The sequence below is a fragment of the Dissoconium aciculare genome (genome assembly GCF_010015565.1).
Source record: "Dissoconium aciculare CBS 342.82 unplaced genomic scaffold K489scaffold_14, whole genome shotgun sequence".
Classification (NCBI taxonomy): Eukaryota; Fungi; Ascomycota; class Dothideomycetes; order Mycosphaerellales; family Dissoconiaceae; genus Dissoconium; species Dissoconium aciculare.
The window spans coordinates 343,710-366,605 of NW_022984964.1; the positions used below are offsets into that span (position 1 = coordinate 343,710).

Consider the following 22,896-nt stretch of genomic DNA (forward strand, 5'->3'; position numbering starts at 1 on the left):
CCACGGTGAGGGGTGCTGCATGGGCTGGCGGGTGGAAACCGGCATGACGGACAGCTGCGGTTCACTGCATGTCGGTCTTCTCGTCAGACAAGTACACATCTACTCCGAGTTACGAAAAGTGTTCACGCCGTGATTGCAAGTGTCTCATCATTGCCGGCCCAGCAGGCGAAGTAGAGAGATGCCATCTCAGGATACAAGGCACTCGGGCAGGAGGAGCTTAAGCTAACCCTAACACGGAATGTCGCCGCCCGGAGTTCGACGGGCATGGCTGACTCAACGTTTCGTGATTCCTGCGGGCAAATCGCCATCTATAAACCCTTCCTCAGATTGATATCCGCCCAGCCTTTCCACTCACGCAGTACAAATTGCTTCGTTGGCATTGAGTGGAGGACAAAGCCCGGAATCATGGCACTCACAGGAACGTCTGCGCGCCGACTACTTTGCGAAGCACGATCAGTCTTGCTCGTCCCTCAGAAGCGATCGTTCGAGCGGACGTTCGCCACTGCCGTCACCGATCCACCACCACCTACGACGACAGCCAGTCAGGCACGACCTACAACGGCCTTCAGTGATCGCCTCAATGCTGGCCCATCCTTTACCGATTTCGTTTCTGGAAAGCCCAAAAGCGAGCCACTCTCCGAGAACGATGCCTACGAGCTACAGACCGTTCAGATCGGACCAGAAGGTCGCAAACGATCGCACACTCGGCTTCCGCCATGGCTCAAGACACCTATTCCAAACAACGACAACTACAAGCGCATCAAGAACGATCTGAGAGGACTCAATCTGCACACCGTCTGCGAAGAGGCGCGATGTCCGAACATCAGCGATTGCTGGGGGGGCTCAAATAAATCGGCCGCCACCGCTACGATCATGCTTATGGGTGACACTTGCACTCGAGGATGCCGATTTTGCAGTGTCAAGACATCAAATAAGCCACCACCACTCGACCCGCACGAACCCGAGAACACCGCAGAAGCGCTAAAGAGATGGGGGTTGGGATACGTCGTCTTGACGAGTGTCGATCGCGACGACCTCGCGGATGGTGGCAGCCGGCATTTCGCAGAGACGATCATTAAGATCAAGCAGAAAGCGCCGCATATACTTGTCGAGGCTCTGACTGGAGATTACGCAGGCGACCTTGATCAGGTAGCGCTGGTCGCGCGCAGTGGCCTGGATGTTTATGCGCACAACGTTGAGACCACAGAGGAGTTGACACCCATGGTTCGCGATCGCCGGGCAAAGTTCCGTCAGTCACTCGCAGTCCTCCGAGCAGCCAAAGCCGCGAAACCAACCCTCATCACCAAAACCTCCATTATGCTCGGACTCGGCGAGACGGAGGATCAATTATGGCGAACACTCAAGGAACTGCGCGCGGCGGATGTGGATGTTGTGACATTCGGACAATACATGCGACCGACCAAGAGGCACATGAAGGTTGAGGAGTACGTCACTCCGGCGACTTTCGAGATGTGGAGACAGCGAGCTCTGGACATGGGCTTCTTGTACTGTGCGTCAGGCCCGCTGGTGAGGAGCAGTTACAAGGCCGGAGAAGCGTTCATCGAGAACGTGTTGAAGAAGCGGGCGAAGCACAGTGCGCTTCTGAGTGCACAGGGAGAGGGCGAGGCGAAATCAAATTCGGAGGCGAAGAGTGCTTGAATGTGTTTGCCTCTTCTCTTCGTGTCATAGATCGGCGTTGGATTAATAAATGCATTGCAGGGCGTCATATGTCTGGGTTACCATGGCTATTATAGGCGTACGGTCCGGGTTGCACTCAACGTGCTGGAGGCCATTTTATCCTAGCGATCAAGCGATCAATATGCCAATAATAAATTTTTCAACCTACGCACTTGAGTTGGTGGTGACTTCGATCAAATAGCAAATGATGTTTTTCGCTGTTCGACCTCCAGGCCCGAAAGTGGATGACTCAGCATTGCGTGGAGCTCAAGTCAATTCACAGCCGTCACCCACTGTGAGCCGCAACTCTGGCGCGTGCCAGCACACATACCTGTCTGGACTACTCAACACCTGGGCAACGATCTCTTGACACAAAGTGTAAAACACGCAAACGTCGGAATATCTGAATATCACTCAGACTTTGACCAAACCTCCAAAGTTGATATAATCTCCACCACGAGTGTGCCCGCACATCGCCACGTCATAGCGAACTCGCCTCACTCGCCATCATGTCGGGAGACGGGTCGATCTTGAAGGCGACCAAGGATTTCACCAAGGAGGTGGACTCTGCCATTCCAGAGGCTGAAAAGCTCGCACAGGTACATTTTGCTTGGAGAACGGTCGATGGACTTATGTCTGACAGTCTGCTTAGGATGGTCAAACGCAAAATGCAATCGACAAGCTCTTGGGCCTCGAGAAACAAACCCGACAAGCCTCCGACCTACCCTCCACATCACGTCTGTTGATTTCGATCGTCACAATAGCAAAGGATGCTAAAGATTGGAGTTTGCTCAATGAGCAGGTGCAATTGCTCAGCAAGAAGCATGGACAGCTCAAGCAGGCCATCACGAAGATGGTACAGGTGGTGATGGGATTCCTAGACGACACGCCATCCTTGGAGACGAAGCTGAATACAATCGAGACCTTGAGGACAGTCACAGAAGGAAAGGTGAGTCGTATCGTGCACCACTGCTCTTCGCACAGGACTGACCATGATTCATACAGATCTTCGTCGAAGTTGAGCGAGCACGCGTCACGAAGATTCTTTCGGATATCAAGCGGGAAAAGGGCGATGTGAAGGCGGCGAAGGACATTCTGTGCGAGCTTCAGGTCGAGACCTTCGGATCGATGAGCCGAAGAGAAAAGACCGAATTCATTCTGCAGCAGGTTTCATTATGTATTGAGGATGGTGACTGGACCCAGGCCGGAATTCTATCGCGCAAGATCAGCACACGGTACTTCAACCGAAAGCCAAAGAAGACTGCGGAGGAGATCGAGAAGGAGCGGAAAGAAAAGGAGGAGCGGGACCGTATGCGATCAGATGGCACGATTGGTGACGATGAACCCGTGGACGACGATGTGACGGACCTCAAGCTTCGATACTACGAACAGCAGATCACGCTCGCAAAGCATGACGACAAGTACCTCGAAGCATGCAAGCACTACCGCCAAGTCCTGGACACAGAGGCTGTTGAGGAGGACCCAAGCAAGCTACAAGCTGCGCTACGACGCGTGGTTTACTTCATACTGCTTGCACCCTACGACAACGAGCAATCGGATCTTCTCCACCGTGTCGCTCAAGACACCCGTCTGAGCACATCCTGCGCAGTGGAAGCCGACCTCCTTAAGCGCTTTACCGTTCCCGAGCTCATGCGCTGGCCCTTCATCGAGAAGCAATTTGGCTCACACCTCTGCAACACCGACATTTTCTCCAACATCAAACCCACCGATGCTAAAGCCACCGATGATGCCAAGAAAGCCCACCAGCGATGGCTCGACTTCCGCAAGCGTGTCATCGAGCACAATGTCCGCGTCATCGCCAAGTACTACACACGCATCCAATTCGCCCGACTCACCACCCTCCTCGACTTGCCCGCCGCCGAGACGGAAAAGTACATCTCGGATCTCGTCACCAGCAAGACCATCTACGCGCGCATCGACCGGCCTGCGCAGGTCGTCAGCTTCGAGAAGAAGCGTGACGCCGATGAAGTCCTCAACGAGTGGAGTGGAAACATGAAATCGCTCCTGGGCCTGCTCGAGCGCATCGATCACCTGATCACCAAGGAGCAGATGATGGCGCGAATCCAGCCTGTCACGACTAATGAGAAGGTCGCCTCCTCGAAGGCAGGAATCAAGGCTTAGAGACATTAAATCGGATCTCTACGACGACAACGGCAGTGGCGATGATTATAATGATCAGAATTTGGGTGGTGAAAGCGGGCGCGGCATCATGGTTTTGCTTGTGCATGCCGTCCCGAACGTGTGCCCTTCAAAAACGAATCACGGGAAGCCGCCGTATGATGTAACTCCACAGAAATGAAAAATGTCACGAGCCGCAGCTCGTTATTAGAAGCTGTCACCACACACTTTTTCCCCTTGTGCAATTTCCTGATATATTATGATCGCAAGCCGACTTTCTTCACGAGCATGGCAAAGGAGGTAAAACCTGCTTCCTGTTATTTTCTTTTTACAACATTGCTCCTCAATGCAGGATTTCGATCTAGGTTCACTTGTCAGATAGGGGTCATTTCGGTCCGAAGAGTATTCCACGATCTCACTGGGATAATATTTCACTGACGACATCCTCGTCCGATGAATAATAGACTGAATGACGAGCGTACCTGACACTCGGTTCCTATGAAGAAATATTCCGGCACTGAAATGACGTCCATGATTTCGGGTCCGGTCGTCGGCTACAATTTCCGGAATGTCGAGCCGAACGGCCGTCAACAGGTCAAGGTGGATTGTCTGTCACATATCAGGAGCTCTTCTAAGACGAAACTCTTCGCAGAAATCAATCGCATCTTATACCATGACTCGCGAACAATCTAGAAAAGAATACTCTCAAGCGCACCCTATCAAGACGAGTTCGTGCCACATCTAGGACTAGTGTCGCCACGCTGCGACCCCTGTTGCAATGTCGAACATGGTCTACGGTAGCATCATCCTCAGTGCTCCCAGTGTCATTATCACGAAATACCATCTGTCGATCCGAGTGACGGTTCACCACATTGATGCTTCCAACGGAATGGTTTGAGTTTCACCATCCTTGAGGTCTCCACCCCCTCCACCTCGGCGATATTTTTACGACAGACGATAGGAAGTTCTTCGCAAAATAGATACGATGAAGACTTGACCCTATAGCTAGCGTGAGACAAGCTGTAGGTGGGCAAGCAACTTCTGTCATCTTGTTCGCGGCCGATGCGAACGTCAGCGCTTCGAAAATGGTGGCAATAAAGACCCTTCGCGCGGACACGATGTACAATAGCACGGAGGTTTCACCTCACGAGATTGTCTGTAACTCTGATATCGATGATATTTTCAAGCAACGCATATCGTGCGCGATTGACGTCCGATGGAAAACAACATTGATCATATGGGTTTGTAATAATCATGATCACTTCCAGCAATGTAATATTGAAGCCGCTCTTAACAATGAAATCTCCAATCAATCTCGAGAACTAATAATCCGTCTGGCCGCCACCACCTCGGACCTCTTCGTGTCGATGACAAACCCAGGGCGATTCTGGCTCGCGTTTCCTCCAATGGAGGATGCTCACAGACTCCCGGCTGATCGCTCCTGGCAAACCGCCGACTTTAACGGTCGTCCAGACCGTCGCCCGGGGACCGCTCGTCTTGGGTGAGTTCGATGGCTCTATCAATGCGCATGCATTGAGCGGCTCGATGACATATGCTGGGAATTGGAGCTGGAGGTTGCGAAGATTGTTAAGGCTGGAGAGAAGTAAGTATTTGGAAACGAAATCGTGGCATTTGAGGTATGCCTGTCGACGGACGAACTCACTGTTCTTCACGCGACATCGGATTGCCGAGAGGGCAGTACTCGTTGGTCCTCTCGCGAATGATCCGGAATGTCGTGCTCATGTGTTTGAGCATGAAGGGATTTGTGCAGAGGCCCGGATCGTTCAGGATCTTCACTAGAGTCATTGAAAGGTCCTCGACTTCTCGTCGCAGACTTTCTTCGCTGTTGTTCTGTTCATCGCTTCGAGGCATTGTGACGTCAACGTTGGAGGTCACAGCCTGGTTGAAACTTAACGTGGCGGATTCGTCGATCAACATGTTTTTGTATCGGTCGTCAGATGTGTATGAGGGTCAAAATTGATGAATCGACTGCGCGCTCATGGCCGCCTTTATAAACGTGCCTTGAAGGAGTCGTCATGTCCTTCGAGCGCTACCGAGTAGCTGGGGCTGAGTTTAGTTTGATCCTTCTGCAGCATAGTCGCCTCAGCTTCGTTTCACGATTCATCTCCATCGTGATCCGCTACCTGCCCAGGTGGTTTGGTTACCTTACAATGAACAGTGCACCCTCCTGCGCGGATATGTTATATCATCATCGAGGTACGACTTGTGTCTGTCATCATGACAAGAGATAATTACTCTGCATATAGTCGCAACGTCGTCGCCACGTGCTATTAATATTTTGCATTAGCCTCGGAGCTTAACTGCATTATGCTCATCCTCCGATCGCTAGCGCAATCCACTGTTTCACCTGCAGTGCAAGTGAAGCTCACGGATCGTGGTCGTCATAAAGACAAACAATATGCATCTCATCAATCGGAGGCTCATATGCTTGTGGCGCAAGCGAATGGGCAGGTGAGGTCGCCTTGCAATGAGAAGCATAACTTGCATAAATTGCTTAGGGTTAGGGTTGCGGATCAACCCGATGATGAAATGGGAAGAGCACATAATGCGATGATGGCATGGTGCACCCATTCCGGACCTCCTGAGGACAATCTTTCATCACAACATATCCCAATATGATATATATTTCGTACAAGTACATTAATCAATGCTCTTGTGTTGTGCATTTGGGCTGCTTCTTCGACGAAAATTGAGACGTGAAGTCTTGTTGCTGGGACGACCACACGCTGCCGCCTGGACAAATGTCGCACGCTCTGAGTCCAACAACCGGCGTCCTGAAGTCGTGGTCTACATAGAATAGACCATAATCAAATTCAACATGCAGGGCGAAACATATCAGGCGCTGGCCGCTGAAATAATCCGGATAGTGGAAAGTCCTTATCCAACACAATTCCTGGTAAGCCGGAGTTTCAAAAGCCTCTACGTTTCTGAGGCTGACACACCAGAAGGATCTACGCCAACTCATATCTGATGAAGCCGATATCAAAACATGGGCGGCATCGAATCATTGCATTATAGATCGATTGGTGGCCTGTCTTTTACAAGGTCTGACGCAATGGCCATACGTACTTGAGATTATTTCGAAGCTAGGTACGGTCATTAAAGCTGCTATCATATTGACGAGGTCGAGGCTGATGGGGATCAGCCACCGACATCAAAATTCGCGATGCTTTCCTTCAACAAGAGCCGAGTCTCCTTCCGAGTGCCTTGGCCGAAGCCGTCAAAGCGAATAGCGTTCCATCGAGATATAGCAAGGCCAGTGTGTCATTGCTCTCGAATGCGCTTCCTGATCATGTCGCAATACCGGCCGAGGCGCAGACTCTCTTCGTACGGCTGGTCCAGAACGCTGCTCGGAAACCTTCCGCAACCACGATTGAGCCTATATATCTGCTTCTGAAAGGCACTGGTCGTCTGCTACTACAGCTTCTGACACCTGAAATTCTCGGACACTTTCAAGAGACAATTATGAACATTCTCCGAGAAGGTGCAGGACTCTCCGATCAGTGTTTGAGCCTATATTGTCTTTCGATCATGACAGTGATTGCCGCCACAGAGCCTGATTTCCGACCGACAAGCAGCGATTCCACGAGCGACTTCCTCTCAGGCACCTCCGGATCGGGCCAGTGGAAGTCTGATGTCTTGCAGCAATTTCTCTCTGGCAACAGAGCGTCGAAGACGGTTCAGCTAGTTGTTCTAGTCGTTCTTGCTGCAACTCGAGGCAGTGAGGCAGGGACGAATGCGAATAAATCCTTGGTCCTTGCAAATGAAGTCATCTGCGCCATACCCGCCGAAATTCGTGGAAATTGGTGCGCGGCCAATGTAGCAGTGATTCGTAAGTTACAAGAAAAAGCTTGCGCCGGGGATGTGAGCGAGGTTGCTCAGCTCTTGACGCTACGATTCATTGCAAACCTCTGCGGCACTCGCCAGCTGCCCGAGAAGCTATTTGCTCGAGTAGAGGCGACTTTCACAGAATACGCCTGTGTTCGCGAGGCAAACATGCTTCTGAATCGGAATGACGGCCTCGATGCTTTGGCTGACATTGTTCATCGTGGCCACATCAGTAATCTCATTTTCTCGGCAATTAGCTACATTACGACGACGGAATCACAAGATGTCATCTGCCTTGATGCTTTCACCGCGATCTTGCGAGATGTATTGACAATTGGAGTCGATAAAACTACCGCACAGAATATATTCACGCCTTCACTGACGAATGGATTGATGCGATTGAAACAGAGCTTGGATAATCTCTCTGACCATTCGAGAAATCACAGCTCTAGATTCCCGGCTGTTGCAAACCCTGAACTATGTATACAAGCTAAAACGCAAGCTGTTGCAGCATTGGTACAAACGATCTGTCGATTGTTGCTCGAGATCACACTGGCCGGCAACGGCGCATCTTCGATGTCGGCGTCAACGCAAGCACTGGTATTGGACCTGTTTGGTCAATCATCGAAAGATGACTCATCATGTCAGCACAAGAGGCCCGCTGCATTACGCTCGCTAGAATACGTCGAGCAGAGTGCCACACAAGATCTGTCATCTGCAGACTGGCGTTCGACCCTGAAGGCTCGCTTCGGGCATGAAGCAGATGCAATCATTCAAAGTGTTAGCAAAGCGTGTGCCGGACTAGAGTCGAGGTGTGAGAATATCGAAGCACCTCTGAAAGAAGCGACTGAGAAATATCGGGCCCTCGAGCAACAGAACATGGAGCTTTCTCAAGCATATGCTCAAATGGAAGCCCACAATATCGACTATGGCATTCAAAACCACGCACTCGAAGACGAGCGAGATCAAGCTATTCGCGAGCTCGAGGACAGCCGCAGCACAAACGAGAAGTTGTTGGAGCAGATTTCGGAAATCAAGAGCTTGTCTGCAGATCGAGAATCAAATCTCCGCCAGCAGTTTAATGATCTGAAAGGCGAAATGGCTGCGGCAGATGTGACTCGATTAGCAGCTCTGTCAAGCAAAGAAAGCGCTTTAGAGGATTTGCGCGATCGCGTTGGCCACTTGGAGAAGACTGTTGCCGAGAAGGATGGTCTAATTGCAAATTCACACCGGGCGCTGGAAGTAATGCAATCCGAAAGAGCGGCTCTCGAATCGTCCAGGAGCAAAGCGGTTCAGGACCATGAGCACTTCGTTGAAGCCAGCAAGCAGGAGAGTGAAACTCTGCGCGAAGCACTGAAAAGATTGCAGCAAATGGTAGTGACTCAAGAAAACGACATGAAGGCAGTGCACATGAACCTTGAGGCCGTGAGTGCCGAGAGGGATAGCTTATCAACGGATTGCGAATCAGCCCGACAACAACTTGCTCAGCTTGAGAATGTACTTTCAGAGGCCCGTCAAGAGAGGCAGACGCTGGAACAATCACACCAACAAGCCATCGCGACCACGACCGAGCAATTCCACGTCCTGCAAAAAGACTTCCTTTCAGCTAAGCAGAAATATCAATCCGAGCTCGAGTCACACAGGACCGTAGTCGAGGAGCTTCAGTCCCACATCCTTCATCTTCAGAGCAAATGCGAGCGGAAAAGCGCGCAGATCATCGAAGCCAACGTTCTCCGCAGCAACCTCCTCGCTGCCATGGGCGTGCCACCTTCCGCGATGGCCCAGCAATCAGGAATCGACACGCCTTATGCTATGCCAACAACTCTGTCTCATCGCTCCCGATCGCCATCCCTATCATTTGCTCCACAGAAATCCTCCACAGGCACTCCCCATCTTCCCGCCCGGACCACGTCCCCATCGCCCCGAAATCCCATCCTCGATCGCTCTCCGCCCACACCAACCTCTTCTTCCTCTGGCAGGGAGTCGTCTCATCGCTCCCATCGACCATCGTCACAGCATCCACAGCAAAAAAGCGGCCTCCAGACAAACCCTCCACCCACATCATTCGCCTCAACAACCTCCTTCTCCTCCGGCGCCTCCTCAATCCAACACGGTCCCACACCCAAACGCGCCCGTTCAAGGCGCTCGTCGACCCAGCAACAGCCACAGCAGCAGCCCACGCAGCATAGGCCACAGAGAGAGCCAGTCTCACCGCTGAAGTCACGGAATAGCGTCGGCCCCATGACGCTCGCCTCGTCATCACGAGCTAACACCGGTGCGGCGAGGAGGCAGACGATGGGGATCATGCCAACCATGATGGATGACGGCGAGGGAGGAGGGAGGCGGAGTAGGAAGGGGGAGGGGAGAGATCGTGGAGCGTCATGATGGTATTTCACGAGGAGCTGGGGGTCAGGTAGGAGGAGACGATGATGTATGATGATTATGTCACATCGTGATATTGTACCCTTAGAGGCGCCGCGATAATGCCAGTGATCCCCCTTGCGGACCCGTCCGTCCTGTGCACACACACACGTACACGTACAGCCCGTTTAACGCAAAAAGGGGGAAACCGCCTTCCCAATCCTTGCCACACAAAGAAATGAGGAAAAGAGGATATTTCGGCGCAGGGGTCTCGACGGCGATGATGATGGGAACAAGATTATACACATCTACTGTAGTATTGAACAGAACGTATTCGAAATCCCGGCCGATCCGCCAGCCAGCCAGCCAGCCAGCCAAGAGCTATTGCCACCACCTCCCTCCCCTCCCCAAAAAATCCCGAGGTGAGAAAGTAAAGAAAGAAAGAATTCGAGGAAAGAGAGAATTCCGAGAGGGAGTCATCGGGGATCGGAGAGTGGTTGGTGAGGGGGTATGCCTTTCACCGACCAAGCAAAACAAGCAAGCAAACAAGCAAAGCAGGTATAAATCGAACGTGCGTCTTCCCCATCTCTCCCTCTCTCTCTCTCTATCTCTTCCGAACCCATGTGGAGAGGGAGGAGAGCCAGGGGGACGAAGAGGCGAGAGGCGAGGGAGGGGAAAAGCGACGAGAACGACGACGACAACCGCAATTCAAACATGACGCGCCGACGCTTGCTGTACATACATACATCCATACATACAAGGAAAAAAGTGGCATCTCCGGGGCGGACGCGAGGTCTGTACGACGACGACGACGGCCAGAGGTGGACCGCGCCTCGCGCCTCCGGGGGAAAAGAAGCCAGGAGGGGAAAGGGAAAGAGAAAGAGAGAGAGAGAGAGAGAAAAGAAGGGGGGAGGGAGGTCGGATCGACGGGAGAGACGCGCGAACATGGAGATTCCGGGATGCGGCATGGCATCGGGGACGAGTGAAAGAGAGAGGGGGACAGGGACGTCGGCAAAGGGGCGGGGGAAAGGATCTCCGCCTCAGGGCCTCGGCGTCCGGTTCACGCCCACTCCGCTGAGGCCCATGCTCTCGGCGGGGTTGAAGCGGCCGCGGGAGTCCCTGGCGGCCGGGAGCGGGGTCGGGGGCAGCGGCGGGAGCGGGTCCATCTCGACGGTGTTGCGGGGCGGGGCGATGCCGGCGACGGAGAAGCGCTGCATGAGGTCCTTGACGCGGGACTCGCGGGCGGAGCGCTCCCGCTGGGCGTCGCGTTTGCGGTCGAGGGCGGGCGTCGCGTGGCCGAAGCGCATGTCGCCGTCGACGTGGGGCCGCTTGAACTCCATGTAGCTGGGCCCGCGCGGGCGGGAGAGGACGAGGGCGAGGTTGGCGGCGGCCGAGGGCAGGGCGAAGGGCCGGTGGCGGTCCTTGGCGGGGAACTTGTGGCTGTTGAGGTACTCGCGCGTGGTCTCGCCGCGGGTGATGAGGAAGAGGTGGTAGCAGCAGAGGGCGCCCGGGTAGGGGAGGGCCAGGACGGCGTAGACGAAGACGGCGAAGGCGAGGCGCTCCTGCCAGGCGCCGCTGAGGGCTTGGCCGAAGGTCTGGCCGGTGGCGGCGGCGAAGGTGCCGATGTGGATGAGGCTGAAGGCGATGGTGAGGATGGCCATGACGGAGGAGGCGCTGACGAAGGAGAAGAAGAAGCGGTAGTTGCGGCGGCCGACGCACTGGTTCAGCCAGACGCAGTGGTGGTCCTGGCCCTCGACGCAGGTGTCGCAGATGCGGCAGTGGTGGCACCGGGGAGGGCGCCAGATCTGGCAGGATTTGCAGTATTTGGTGGGGACTTCCATCGCGGTCGCCATGGCGCCCTCGGCGAGGGCGGCGTCGGACGCGCTCACCTTCTTCGAGGGCGGACGGGGGAATGTGCGGACCATGATCCATTCGGTGGTCGGAGGGCCGGGGGCGAGCGGATCGCGTTCTTCTTCCGGGTTCGGGGGATGTGGGTGAAGGTTTCGGGGGAGCATACCGGGGTCGGAGAACGCTGCGTGGGAGAAAGACGAGAGGGTCAAGAAAACGATGTATCCGAAGATGATCGGTAGCGCGGGGCTGACGTGATACCATAGCCATGGAGCACTGGATATGAAGAATAAGATCGCCGGAAGGATGACGAGAACAAAGGTTAAAAGATTGAGCGGTTCCGCTCGAGTATTCATGAGACGCCCCAGGAAGAGAAAGACAGTGTTGCCAGCGTAGTATTCGTGATTGCGGTGTCTGCTGACTTTCGGCGCAGGCAAGGACGGTAAGGTTTTATTATCAACGTCGTCACTGGGAGAGGCCGGTTGAGATGGGAGTTTCTCGTGACCTTGGGAGGATACCCTCCGGTCGAGACCCATTTGACGAGCGGATGTTAGACCAAAGGAAGCGCGGAAAGAGAGCGATGTTTTGGGTAAACCGTTGGTGATGGACCCTGTTCGAAAACTCGATAGTCGTCGCTCCTCTTGTGGCCGAGACTGATTGCCAGCTGAATGAAGAGGGGTGGTGCTGTTTTTGCTCATCACACTGCCTGGTCCCATTCCATCTCGACCGGCTCCAGAGTCCGAAACGCCTCCTCTGCTCGTCGGCAGCGGAGGGATGACCTCTTGTCGACTGGTAGGCGGTCGGTCGCGAAGCGTATTCACCGAAGCATTGCTGTACTGGCGTTGCCTCTGACCGATCTCGTCGACCGAGTCGCGTGTGGGCGCCGGACTGGCTACCCTCGACGGCTGTTCATATGGCGATATGGGTGTGGTACCGCGCTGCGCCTGTAGTGTCGCCGGTGACATTGGCCGAAAGAAACCTTGTGCGGTCACACTGGGAATATGTGACCTGCTCAGTGCCGAGCCCGGACGGGAGTTTGCTGACAACAGTTGATCATCTCTCCGAGGTCCAAATGGTCCTTGCGCTCTGCGCGGTCCGCCCGAGGGCACCGCCGCGCGCAATGGCTCGTTTCCCGAGGGTGTCGCTGTGGTTGGTCTCGAAGGTGGATTGCCTGGTTCTCCGACTGGTCCGGTCCATGATGGAGGTACTCCACTCCGCTCGCTGGCCGCGGTCTCGTATGCCGAAGTCACGTCGGAGACGTTCGAGATCGGTCTGCTGTCGGGCTGTGAAGGATATGGATCTGATACCAGGAAGTCTGGAAAGGCCTCGGTCTCGCGAGGACCGGCCATTGTGAGGGTTTGCTTTCGTCCGCTGTGAGATGTGCCCAGAGCCTGATCTGCAGCCCAGTCTCTTTGCTTGAAATGCGCACGAGGTCCTCGATTCTCGAGTGAGTCTAACAAGGGAGTTCGCGGTCGTGTGATGTAAGGATCAGAATCGAAGACGGCCAGGTAACTTCGTGATCTCGGTCGGGTCAATCGTCGCGCGGCGGCATGTCGGTAAGGATGTCGTCGATGTGTTGTGGAAGGCTCTGCATGCCCAGTGGTGATTCGGAAATGGTAAGGAGTGTAATGGATGTCGCGGTTGCTCGGCGCACGCTGGCTCGACGCGCGTGAAGTTGGCGATGTACTGTAAGTGGTCGGACTGGAATGAAAGCGGAGAGAGTGGATCTGGTGAGTGGTGATATGATGACAGGGTCGCCGAACCAGACTCTGCCGGTGGTTCACAGGTTACAGGGCACACGAAAAGAGGCAGAACCGTTGGCGCGTGTAATTAAAGAGATTACAGCAGAGTAGATGTATCGTGTACTGTGTTGTGTGTATGTATACACCACACGATGTGCAGTACAGCACAGTACAGTACAGTACAACAGCCAATGTAATATAATGGTGGTACAGGTATGGAGGGAATTGGCGAATCAATTGATCTGCGCGTTGGCTGCATTGGGAAGAAAACGCCGAGGAGGAGTTCGCAGGGGATGGGAGGATCCGCGTTCAGGGCACGTGACTGAGGTGGAGGAAGAGGAGGAGGAAGAGGAGGATCGTCTTTGCGTGTCGACACCTCAGGCAGTTTGCAGATACATATACCTCAGGCAGATATCTTGTGGATACCTCAGGCAGGAATTATATAGACACCTCAGGCAGACACGCTCCACATCAACTACAGTATACTGTACTGTACGCTTGGCGAAGCCGAAGCTCATCATAGCAACTGTCAAGTCACAGGAATCATCATTGGCCAGAAGGAGAGCTCGCTTTTCGGCAGACATCAACTTTCAACCTCCTCACACCACTACCTCGACCACCATCACCGCCGCCGCCATTCTCCACTCAACATGTCCATGATTCCCAGGACCGCTCTCCGGGCTTCGCGCCTGCCCATCGCCCGCCCGGCGACCTTCCGCCGCACCTTTGCCGACACCAAGACCGAGCAGGCCGAGGGAGCCCAGGTGCTCAAGAAGGGCGCGCGCCGCGACCCGGAACTGATCGTGAGCAGACACCCCCCACCCCGACCTCTCGTGGACGAGACACATCCACGAGAGGAAAGAAAAGCGTAGAAGAAAGGAAGGAAGAAAGAAAGAAAGAAAGAAAAGAAGATGAAAGTTCTCTGACCGCGTGGGGGAATGTGATTTTGTAGATCCTCCTCACCATCATGACCGGCGCCTTCGCGCTTGCCGGATGGCACTTCAGCCAGAACCCGACCACCAACAACGGCGAGGGCCGCGTCGCCAAAGCGCCCAACAGCGAGCCGTGGCACACCGGCGGCAACGCCGCCTACCAATACCACCCCGGCGGAGACCCCAGCAAGGGCAAGAAGGACGCCCCCAGCGCGTTGAACGAGGTCATCATCCCGAACGTGAACCTACCGCGGGTGAGTCTGATGATGTGCGGGGATCGAAAGAGATTCGATGGGAGGGAAACGCGGCTCGGGAGTCGGATGCTAATCATTGCGATATGATCAATTAGGAACTACACGAGAAGTACAACAAGTGGGGCAAGGAGGGATACTAGACGGGAGGGATCCCACACCGGGACGAAGAGCGAACGTTGTGGACAGGGGAATACAGGCCGTTGATATTTTTTTCCGGGAAGCTGCACCGAGCGAGAACTGTACAGGGAAGGTCGTGTTCTGGGAGATGGAAGACGATCATCAACCTCGCCGGAAGACAAAAAGAGGAAAAGACTTCCGTCGTGTAGCAATAGCACATGTCATCATTCTCCTTTGTATCGACCGCATAACCTCACACTGCCTCTCTGTCCGCTTGCGTACGGCCAGACGTGATAGACCGCGTGCGCGCGCGACCCGAAGCCGGCACGCCTCCCTCCGATGAAGCCGAACCTGTCAGGCCGGCTCCAACCTGGACCTGCTGAGACCAGACCCCATCGCACCGGAGGAGCAAAACCCATCTGCCAGATCAGCCTCGGAAAACGATCCTGCACTACGTCACATTCTCGCCGATGCAGCCAGCCTGGCATCGATGCATCTCTCCAGAATCCTCCCACCTCCATCTGCTCGCGCGTGAATCACAGCCGGTTGGGAGAATCCGGCCTGGATTGCATTGTACGCTTACTCCTGCCACAAAAGCAGCACATCGACCCTTCTCGTATAGGGATCGAGATTATCCGTGGATGATTCTTGGTACGCCTCTACGCTGCCGGCTTTGAGGAAAAAAGCCAAACAGAACAAAACAGAAACAGAAATAAATGTGACGTGTACCACGAGTGGAACATGTCGAGCCCGAGGACTCGCTTTGCAAAAGAGAAAAAAACGAGAAACCAACAACAACGACATCGAGACCTCACCACGAACCGCGTAGAGAGTGTCCGTTGCCACAAGAAAAACCATAAGGGGCTGGAAGGATGGACGGGATCTGCTCGATGATATTGCCGCCCCACGTGAAATGTCCAGCAAGGAGCATGTCTATGCTCTGTCGTTTTTCCGCGTCGATTTCCTCCGAGGATGACTGAAGCTCTTGTGAGTTTCGTCCATCCATCCCGGTCCTTGACAAAAGAAAACACACAGACACAGCACTGGGGATTCCGCGCGATTGCAGGTCGAAGGACACCCGGGCAGGTGTTGTCCGGGAGAGCCTCCCCGTCAGTAGTCTCGTAGCCCTTTCCTCTTGTGTGTCCACGGGAGCCATGACTACTACCATGAAGGAGAATATCATTCATACCTCGCTCGACGAGAGAGCAACACAGCGGAACGAGGATGACCGGTGATGGATGTGGAATCGACCAGGCGGTAGAGTTTGACGTTTCCCTAGCTGCAGGATCCGGCTGGCAGCAGGAGGGCCGCACGATCACTTGGGATTCGATGCACGCCAAGATCCCCCTCCCCCAGGCCCAGCCAAACTGACTTCGGGGGGCACACACCACCACCGGGTGGTCGATCAGCATGGCGTTTGATGGCGTGTGTCATTGTCATAGTCTAGTTTCCATCACCCTCAATCACTACAGTGTATGCACTCGACATCTACATCTATTCCCTGTACCGTCGACGCCATTCCTTGCGGCATTCCCCCTAGTACAATTCAGCTGTCGAAACTCCCCATCCGTCCGAGGCGGGGACATGTCCTGTATGTGTGGGATCGTGGTTCGCTCCCCTTCTTCGCGCGCCACGATCAGCAGCAGCAGCAGCAGCAGCAGCAAGTCCTGCGTATTTCTCTTTGAATTCCCTTGGGAAATGCCGACACGGTAGTCAGCGCGGCGGGTGAGGTCGGTGGGATGACGCGTCTGCATCGATCGAGAAGGGAAGATGACGGGCCCAAGGACATGTATATATATAGATGGGGATGGAATGGACACATGGGCGAGCTGCGAGAGATCGGGCGGCGTCGATGAAATGAAGCATGTCCTTGGTGGGAAAGTTTCCAGCACAGTCCAATACAGGAGTTGTTCGGACTCGTTCCATGTCCAGTGCGTCCGGCGTATGGGTGGTGGTGTTGTGCCATAGAACTGATGGGAGGAATGGGTGGTTTGCGATGGAATTATTGATGGGAGGGACGGGTGGTGTGCGATGGAATTGATGGGAGAAATGGGCAGTCGGCGGCCTGAACATCAAGCCCAACGGCGGCCTGTCAACTCTCGCCCATTCGCCCATTCGCCCAGCTGCCCTGCCCCTAGATAACACCAACTCCACGCTTATGCTCCACTACACTTCCTGCTAACAACCGTCTACATTTAACATCTCGCCTTGTCCGACTCGTCTTCGCCACGCGCCAACACCGCCAACACCACCACCACCTTCATCATCGACACTTCCCCAATCCCGATCTGGCCGGCGCCGTCGTCCGAGTGCTACGCTAATCGTCGTGCTGTTCTCGTCATCATCTTCGTTATAATAACAATGAGCATGCCTTGCACGTTCCCCTCGTCGTCGTGGTCGTCGCCGTCTCCTTCTCTGCCGTGTGGGTGTTTTAACAACAACAACGACGACAACAACAACCGAGGGTGTAGTTGACTAGGCCCTTTCCCCCTTCTTAAGCAGTGACAAGAACACTTCATATCCGCCCGGAACAGTGAAGAAACCAAACACAAGAACCCTCACAGAAAAGATGATCAAATCGATCGCGCTCTACGCGCTTCTGCCTTTCCTCGCGGCCGCCGCTCCCGCAGCAGGGACACCTCCCGCCAACCCGACCGTCACCATCGCCTCCGGGGTCATCGTCGGCACGGCGACTCAAGTCTCCAACCAACCGACGGTGACCGGCTACGCCAACGCCTACCTCGGCGTCCCCTACGCGAGTCCTCCTCTGCGCTTCGCTCCTCCGACCGCTCCCCAGCCATATCAGACCCTCACAGCTCAGACCCTCCCACCGTCCTGCCTGCAGGAATTCTTCTCCGGCGAGGCGGGCGAGCGGGTGCGCGCGTACTTCAACAACCCGGGCCTACCCGCGCCCGCCGAGTCCGAGGACTGCTTGTATCTCAACGTCTTTGCGCCGCAGAGCGCCAGCCCGACGAACCTCAAGTCGGTGCTGTTCTGGATCTACGGCGGGAACCTCGCGTTCGGCACGGCTTCGTTGGCGTATTACAACGGCAGCAGTCTGGCGGTGAACGAGGATGTCGTGGTCGTCGCCATCAACTACCGCACGAACATCTTTGGGTTTTCGAACTCCCCTGAGATCCCGGTGGATTCGCAGAACTCGGGATTCCTCGACCAGAGATTTGCTCTGCAATGGGTGAGTTGGGAATGATTCGCGTCGATGCCCTCCACGATAGATCTGCTGATGCCCTCCTTTCACGATTGCAGGTCCGAGATAACATCCAAGCCTTCGGCGGTGACCCTACCAAGGTGACCATCTTCGGTGAATCGGCGGGAGGTTTCTCCGTCAAGCAATTGCTCGCTCAGCCACCGTCTCCTCTTCCGTTCCGTGCGGGTATGTCACGACCCTCTGTCCCTGAACAATAACATCATCGTCATCCACAAAACTGACCGACCATCTCCCCACAACAGCAATCATGGAAAGCCAGAACGCCTTGATCCTCGGCAGCCCCTCGGCCAACTACGCCAACGTCGTCGCGCACTTCAACTGCACCAGCGCCGCCTCCCAGCTGAGCTGCCTGCGCGGCGTGTCCGGCCCCGCCATCCAAGACTACATCACCGAGCAAGGCCTCTTCTTCGGGCCCGTGAAGGACAAGACCAACGTGGACGCCAACACCCTGCCCGCCATCGCCTCGGGCCAATTCGCCCGCGTGCCCGTGCTGATCGGCAGCAACAAGGACGAATTCCGCGTCTTCTCCGCCCTGTTCGGCCTGAACCCGGCCGCGTATCCGAACCTCGCCTCCCTCGTCTTCGACGTGCTGGGGCTGAACATCTCCCTGATCGAGGCGCCCCTGGCGGCCCTCTACGGCGGCACGACCAACCTGACCTCCGACAGCGTCAACGCGTGAGTCCTCCCCCCACCAGAAAAGAAAAAGAAGAAAGAAAAGAAGAACGAAAAAAGATAAAGACGTTCCCTAACTAACCCATGATCCGTCCCGATAGCCTCCTCACCGACCTCGCCTTCACCTGCCCGACCCAGACCCTCTCCACGGCGATCGCCTCCAAGCAATCCGTCAACAGGTACTACTACTCGGCCTCCTTCCCGAACCTGCAGCTGTTCCCGAACGCGGGGAGCTACCACAGCTCGGAGATCCCCTCGGTGTTCGGGACATACCCGCTCGTCAACGAACTGGGCGCCGCCACGCCGACGCAGATCGCGCTGAGCGCCTACATGCAGGGCGTGTGGGCGGGCTTCGCCAAGGATCCGGGCGCGGGCGCCCCATGGCCGAAACTGGGCAGTACGTTGTTGGACGTGCGCGGACTGGGCGTCCTCGGCGGCAGGAATGTCCCCGCGGGCCTGGAGGTCAGGAGCACGGCGAGCGTGGACGCCGCATGTCTGTTGATCAACCCGGTGAACATCGCTGCCCAGCGGGCGTTCTAGAGGTTGAAAGAAAAGGGGTGGAGGGTTGGGAGCGAGGGATCATGAGGCATCTCTTGGGGGGAGAATCACTTTTTTTCTTTTCTTCGAGAAAGGCGGTGGAAAATTGGCTGGGTAGAACAAAGAAAAACGCTCGAGATTTCTTCTTCTTCTTCTTCTTCTTCTTCGCCTCCGCCTCCTTGCGTGACACACACAAACATATTACCATGATCTTCTCCAGAGCCGTGCCGAGAAGATGGAAAGTGGCGAAAGGAAAAAGCCATTTAAAAGGCACACCGTGAAATGTGCGGGGGTTTTTTTTCCATTGCATTTTCTACTGTTTTTGTGTTTTTATAATAAAAGATTTCCGAAAAATCAATGACTTTTCCCGCAGGACGTAATCGGCAAAAGAAAAAAGAAGGAAATCCCTTCCTCCCGTTTCTCAGGAGATTCTTTCTTGGTGTGATCCCTGCCGTGGATGGGGGACAGATTCGCGTCGTCGTCGCGCGGGCATGTAGAGCGGTTTTTTTCCTTTCGCATCAGCAGATCTCTCTCCCTCTCTCTGTCCTCTCTTCGTGAGTCCATGCTCGCCCTGGCCTTTTAGCAATCTCGGGTCGTAGGAAGATCCTCTCGCTCCCTGAAAGTTCTCTCCGTCTCCGTCGCCCTTCCTATCCGTCTGGGAGGATCTGTCGAGTTGGAGTTCTGCTCCCCCAAAAATAATAAAAAATAAAAGGATGGGGAAACCCGCTCCCTTCGTTTTTCGCTCGCGTGAGATTTACTTCCCCTTTTAAAAAATGGCTGATTTGTTTTCTCTCTTCCCTCTTCGAGACGGTCGCGCCTGAATTTCAGTGAACCGCTTTCTCCTTTTTTCCTTTTTCATTTTCGTTTTCCGTTTTCCTTTTTCTCTTCGGTGCCGTCGCGCCTAAACTTAAGCGGACCGCTTCTCCCCTAATCTCCCGTTTGGCCGGTAAAGGAGAGCTCGGCAGCTCTTCCGATGATATTTTCCCACAAGCCGGATTTCGGTCGAGTTAATTCTTTTTTTTTCTTTTCCACGATTCCAATTTCCCCTTTCGAAGGAGAGCGGAAAGCTCGGAAATCCGAGCAAGAAACGACTCCTTTCAATCATTTTCTATAAGCCTTCTTTTCTTTCTCTTCTCTTCTCCCGTTGACGCGCCTCGGCGTCATGCTTTGCTTTGCTGGGCCGTTTCTCTCTACCATTCATGCAGACTGATGGGCTGGCCGTAGATCAAAGACGACTGGGCTTGGGCTTCCGCGTCTCGCTGTCTCCGGGCTTCCGCCTCGCGCTGTTCTTGGGCTTCCGCGTCTCGCTGGAGCTGGAGCTGGACCGCGACGAGACGCAGGGTCTCTTCTCGCTCCTGTCGCTGGGCCTCCCGCTCTTGTTGCAGGGCGATCGCGGCGACGCGTCGCTGCTGCTGCTGGTCGAGATCCTGGTCGGCACGGATATCCTGATGGGATTCCTCCGTCTCGGCATGTTCTTCGTCGTCCGCCGTCATGGGTTTCATCGAGGGGGAGGGCGGGGTGGGGCTGAGGTGGCTGCGGCGGGAACGTCCGTTGGAAGGAATGCTGTCGTCGTCGTCGTCGGTGGCATCGCCGAGGAGGTTCTCCTCGTTGTCGTCGATGAGCGCGGCGAAGTCAGCGAGGCGGTTGGGCGGGGTCGCTGCGGTCCTTTGCGCGCTGGAGTCTCTCGACGCACTCGTAGCCGATCTCGCCGCACCGTTGCTGCCGTCCCGCGAAAGGGCGGGTTCCCAACGGTCGAGCTGGATCGGGGTGCGATGCGCAGTGGCCGGGAGTTTGCACCACGGACGGTTGTTCCCGGCGTGGCATTTCGCAGTTTGGCAGATGTGGCCGAAATTGCAATCGATCAGGCGACATTTGCCGCGACGGGGACAGGGCGTCATGCGGGCGGCTTCTTTCAGACAGGTGCGGACGCCCGCGCTGATGGCGAAGTGGTCGTAGCTGCAGTTCTGGTCGGAACAGTCTCCCGAGAGGTGGAACTGGTTGCAGAGTTTGCGTTTGGCGATGCGGGCGGCAAAGGCGTGTCGGTCGTCGAGGGAGGGAGGCAGGATGTAGCTGTCGAGGCGGTGGTCGACGGCGTTGACGGGGATCTGATCGGTCGGCATGTGGTCGTCGTGGGGAAGTTCGAGGGCGAAGTCAGTAGATCCGGCGATGCTGGTAGTGGTAGTGGCGGATTTAGAACGCCAGTCACTATCCAGAGAGCTATTCTTGTTCTTCTGGGAGGTGCTACCATTGGCGGCGGACGCAGAGTCGTGGAGATTGCTACACTTGTCGCCGAATTTGCAAATGCCTTTCGTATAGAAGAAGCACGATTTGGCATTGCTTGTGGATTCAGTGATGGTGGCGATGGTGGTCGAAGCCGCAGGGACCGTCGTAGAACCAGAACGAAGTGCTTTAGTAAAGGTAGATTCGGATCTCGGAGGTGGCGAGGATTCCCGTTGGTCCTCTTCCCCAAAAGGCACGCTTCGAAGGATGGTGGGGAGACGCTCCACGCGGAGATCCAGATCGATGAGATCGCGATGGAACGAATGAGACTTCAGCAAGGTGATGCGGTGACGGTGACGCTGATGCAGCTCGTCGACCAATTCCGGCCTGGTAGTAGAGCCGAGGAAGATATGGCGACACTGCGGGTTGTCGAGGGACATGTTCAGGGTAGCACGGATTTTAGCATACACGCTATCGGTGGACATCCCGGCATCGACGAAATCGAAAAGCTCATTGGCTTGATTGAAACCCGCGAAGAAACGGGCCAAGGCACGAGAATCACCGCCGCACACCTTGGTTTTCATCCCCGCGCGTGACAAGGCCCGAAGGTCGGCGAAGACGCGTACCATAACGCGGCAGGAGTCGTCCAGTCCGAGCGAGCGGACCTTCTGAGAGACGGCGACCTCCAGGAGTCGAGCGGCGGTGGTGCCACCATCGCAACCTTTACGGTAGAGGTCATCGTGGAAGACATCTCCATCGAGCAGGACCAATACGTACGAGCCTCGGGCCCGACCTCTGGAGGTGATGGGCGCATCGGAGCCGTAGTGGGATTTTAGCTCATCGTAATCGGTCTTGTGGCGCCGATAGTCATCGAGGAGGGCCCCGAATTGCTGGAGAGTTGCAGAATTGGCATGATAGTCTGATGAATGCGAGTCGTTAGCCCATGCGCTCGGAATGGATTACAGTGTTATATCCTTTGCGAGTGCAGCGTCCATCAATGTGGAATTGACCATCAAATTTCCAATAACTTACACGACTCGTGATAGGACCGGGCAACGTCGAGACGCGCGACGGCCGCTTCTAGCGCGTTGTCGTTGAGCATGATTGCGGTGCGTCCCGGCGTGGGAGGATTTCCGTTCTTCCTGGGGAAAGGTCGATTGCGTCGACAAAAGGAGAGAAATCCGTCGCGCGTGTTGTGGGCGAGAGAATTGATGGACAAATTCGTGTGAGAACCGGTTATCAAGGGGCTTATAACAACAATCCGCAATATCTTTCTTGGTTTATCCTCGGTTGGGAAATTTGCAGGAGGATAAGAAGGTGAT

The 22,896-nt window shown here is 55.1% G+C and overlaps 10 protein-coding genes across 10 annotated transcripts; 6 read left to right on the forward strand and 4 right to left on the reverse strand.

Moving 5' to 3' along the window:
* Positions 1 to 115: 115 nt before the first annotated feature.
* On the forward strand, positions 116 to 1,721 carry K489DRAFT_384069 (mitochondrial Lipoyl synthase). The gene has a single exon (XM_033605769.1). The coding sequence runs from the start codon at positions 406 to 408 to the stop codon at positions 1,657 to 1,659; it is 1,254 nt and encodes a 417-aa protein (XP_033456205.1). The 5' UTR covers positions 116 to 405; the 3' UTR covers positions 1,660 to 1,721.
* A 270-nt stretch (positions 1,722 to 1,991) lies between these two features.
* K489DRAFT_363538 (uncharacterized protein) lies at positions 1,992 to 4,239 on the forward strand. The gene is made up of 3 exons (XM_033602683.1): positions 1,992 to 2,276; positions 2,330 to 2,626; positions 2,683 to 4,239. The coding sequence occupies exons 1-3, from the start codon at positions 2,187 to 2,189 to the stop codon at positions 3,817 to 3,819; spliced, it is 1,524 nt and encodes a 507-aa protein (XP_033456206.1). The 5' UTR covers positions 1,992 to 2,186; the 3' UTR covers positions 3,820 to 4,239.
* Positions 4,240 to 5,138: 899 nt separating this feature from the next.
* Positions 5,139 to 5,754, reverse strand: K489DRAFT_413087 (uncharacterized protein; the record flags this gene model as incomplete). The annotated part of the gene is made up of 2 exons (XM_033608001.1): positions 5,139 to 5,409; positions 5,480 to 5,754. 2 exons carry the CDS (start codon positions 5,752 to 5,754, stop codon positions 5,139 to 5,141), a joined length of 546 nt encoding a protein of 181 aa, XP_033456207.1.
* Positions 5,755 to 6,655: 901 nt separating this feature from the next.
* On the forward strand, positions 6,656 to 10,050 carry K489DRAFT_373628 (uncharacterized protein; the record flags this gene model as incomplete). Its single annotated transcript, XM_033603440.1, has 3 exons — positions 6,656 to 6,733; positions 6,786 to 6,927; positions 6,983 to 10,050. The coding sequence occupies 3 exons, from the start codon at positions 6,656 to 6,658 to the stop codon at positions 10,048 to 10,050; spliced, it is 3,288 nt and encodes a 1,095-aa protein (XP_033456208.1).
* A 107-nt stretch (positions 10,051 to 10,157) lies between these two features.
* K489DRAFT_75951 (uncharacterized protein) lies at positions 10,158 to 10,905 on the forward strand. Its single transcript, XM_033608902.1, has one exon. It carries the CDS (start codon positions 10,265 to 10,267, stop codon positions 10,742 to 10,744), a length of 480 nt encoding a protein of 159 aa, XP_033456209.1. The 5' UTR covers positions 10,158 to 10,264; the 3' UTR covers positions 10,745 to 10,905.
* Positions 10,906 to 11,066: 161 nt separating this feature from the next.
* Positions 11,067 to 13,223, reverse strand: K489DRAFT_413089 (uncharacterized protein; the record flags this gene model as incomplete). Its single annotated transcript, XM_033608002.1, has 1 exon — positions 11,067 to 13,223. One exon carries the CDS (start codon positions 13,221 to 13,223, stop codon positions 11,067 to 11,069), a length of 2,157 nt encoding a protein of 718 aa, XP_033456210.1.
* A 995-nt stretch (positions 13,224 to 14,218) lies between these two features.
* Positions 14,219 to 15,062, forward strand: K489DRAFT_384075 (uncharacterized protein). The gene is made up of 3 exons (XM_033605770.1): positions 14,219 to 14,419; positions 14,569 to 14,802; positions 14,898 to 15,062. Exons 1-3 carry the CDS (start codon positions 14,267 to 14,269, stop codon positions 14,940 to 14,942), a joined length of 432 nt encoding a protein of 143 aa, XP_033456211.1. The 5' UTR covers positions 14,219 to 14,266; the 3' UTR covers positions 14,943 to 15,062.
* A 668-nt stretch (positions 15,063 to 15,730) lies between these two features.
* K489DRAFT_373631 (uncharacterized protein) lies at positions 15,731 to 16,331 on the reverse strand (the record flags this gene model as incomplete). The annotated part of the gene is made up of 2 exons (XM_033603441.1): positions 15,731 to 16,080; positions 16,109 to 16,331. 2 exons carry the CDS (start codon positions 16,329 to 16,331, stop codon positions 15,731 to 15,733), a joined length of 573 nt encoding a protein of 190 aa, XP_033456212.1.
* Positions 16,332 to 17,158: 827 nt separating this feature from the next.
* K489DRAFT_384078 (alpha/beta-hydrolase) lies at positions 17,159 to 19,721 on the forward strand. Its single transcript, XM_033605771.1, has 4 exons — positions 17,159 to 18,112; positions 18,184 to 18,310; positions 18,388 to 18,820; positions 18,919 to 19,721. The coding sequence occupies exons 1-4, from the start codon at positions 17,489 to 17,491 to the stop codon at positions 19,355 to 19,357; spliced, it is 1,623 nt and encodes a 540-aa protein (XP_033456213.1). The 5' UTR covers positions 17,159 to 17,488; the 3' UTR covers positions 19,358 to 19,721.
* A 1,369-nt stretch (positions 19,722 to 21,090) lies between these two features.
* K489DRAFT_292438 (uncharacterized protein) lies at positions 21,091 to 22,494 on the reverse strand (the record flags this gene model as incomplete). Its single annotated transcript, XM_033600219.1, has 1 exon — positions 21,091 to 22,494. A coding segment is annotated over one exon (1,404 nt), but the record flags the coding sequence as incomplete, so codon positions are not given.
* Between the last annotated feature and the right edge of the window lie 402 nt (positions 22,495 to 22,896).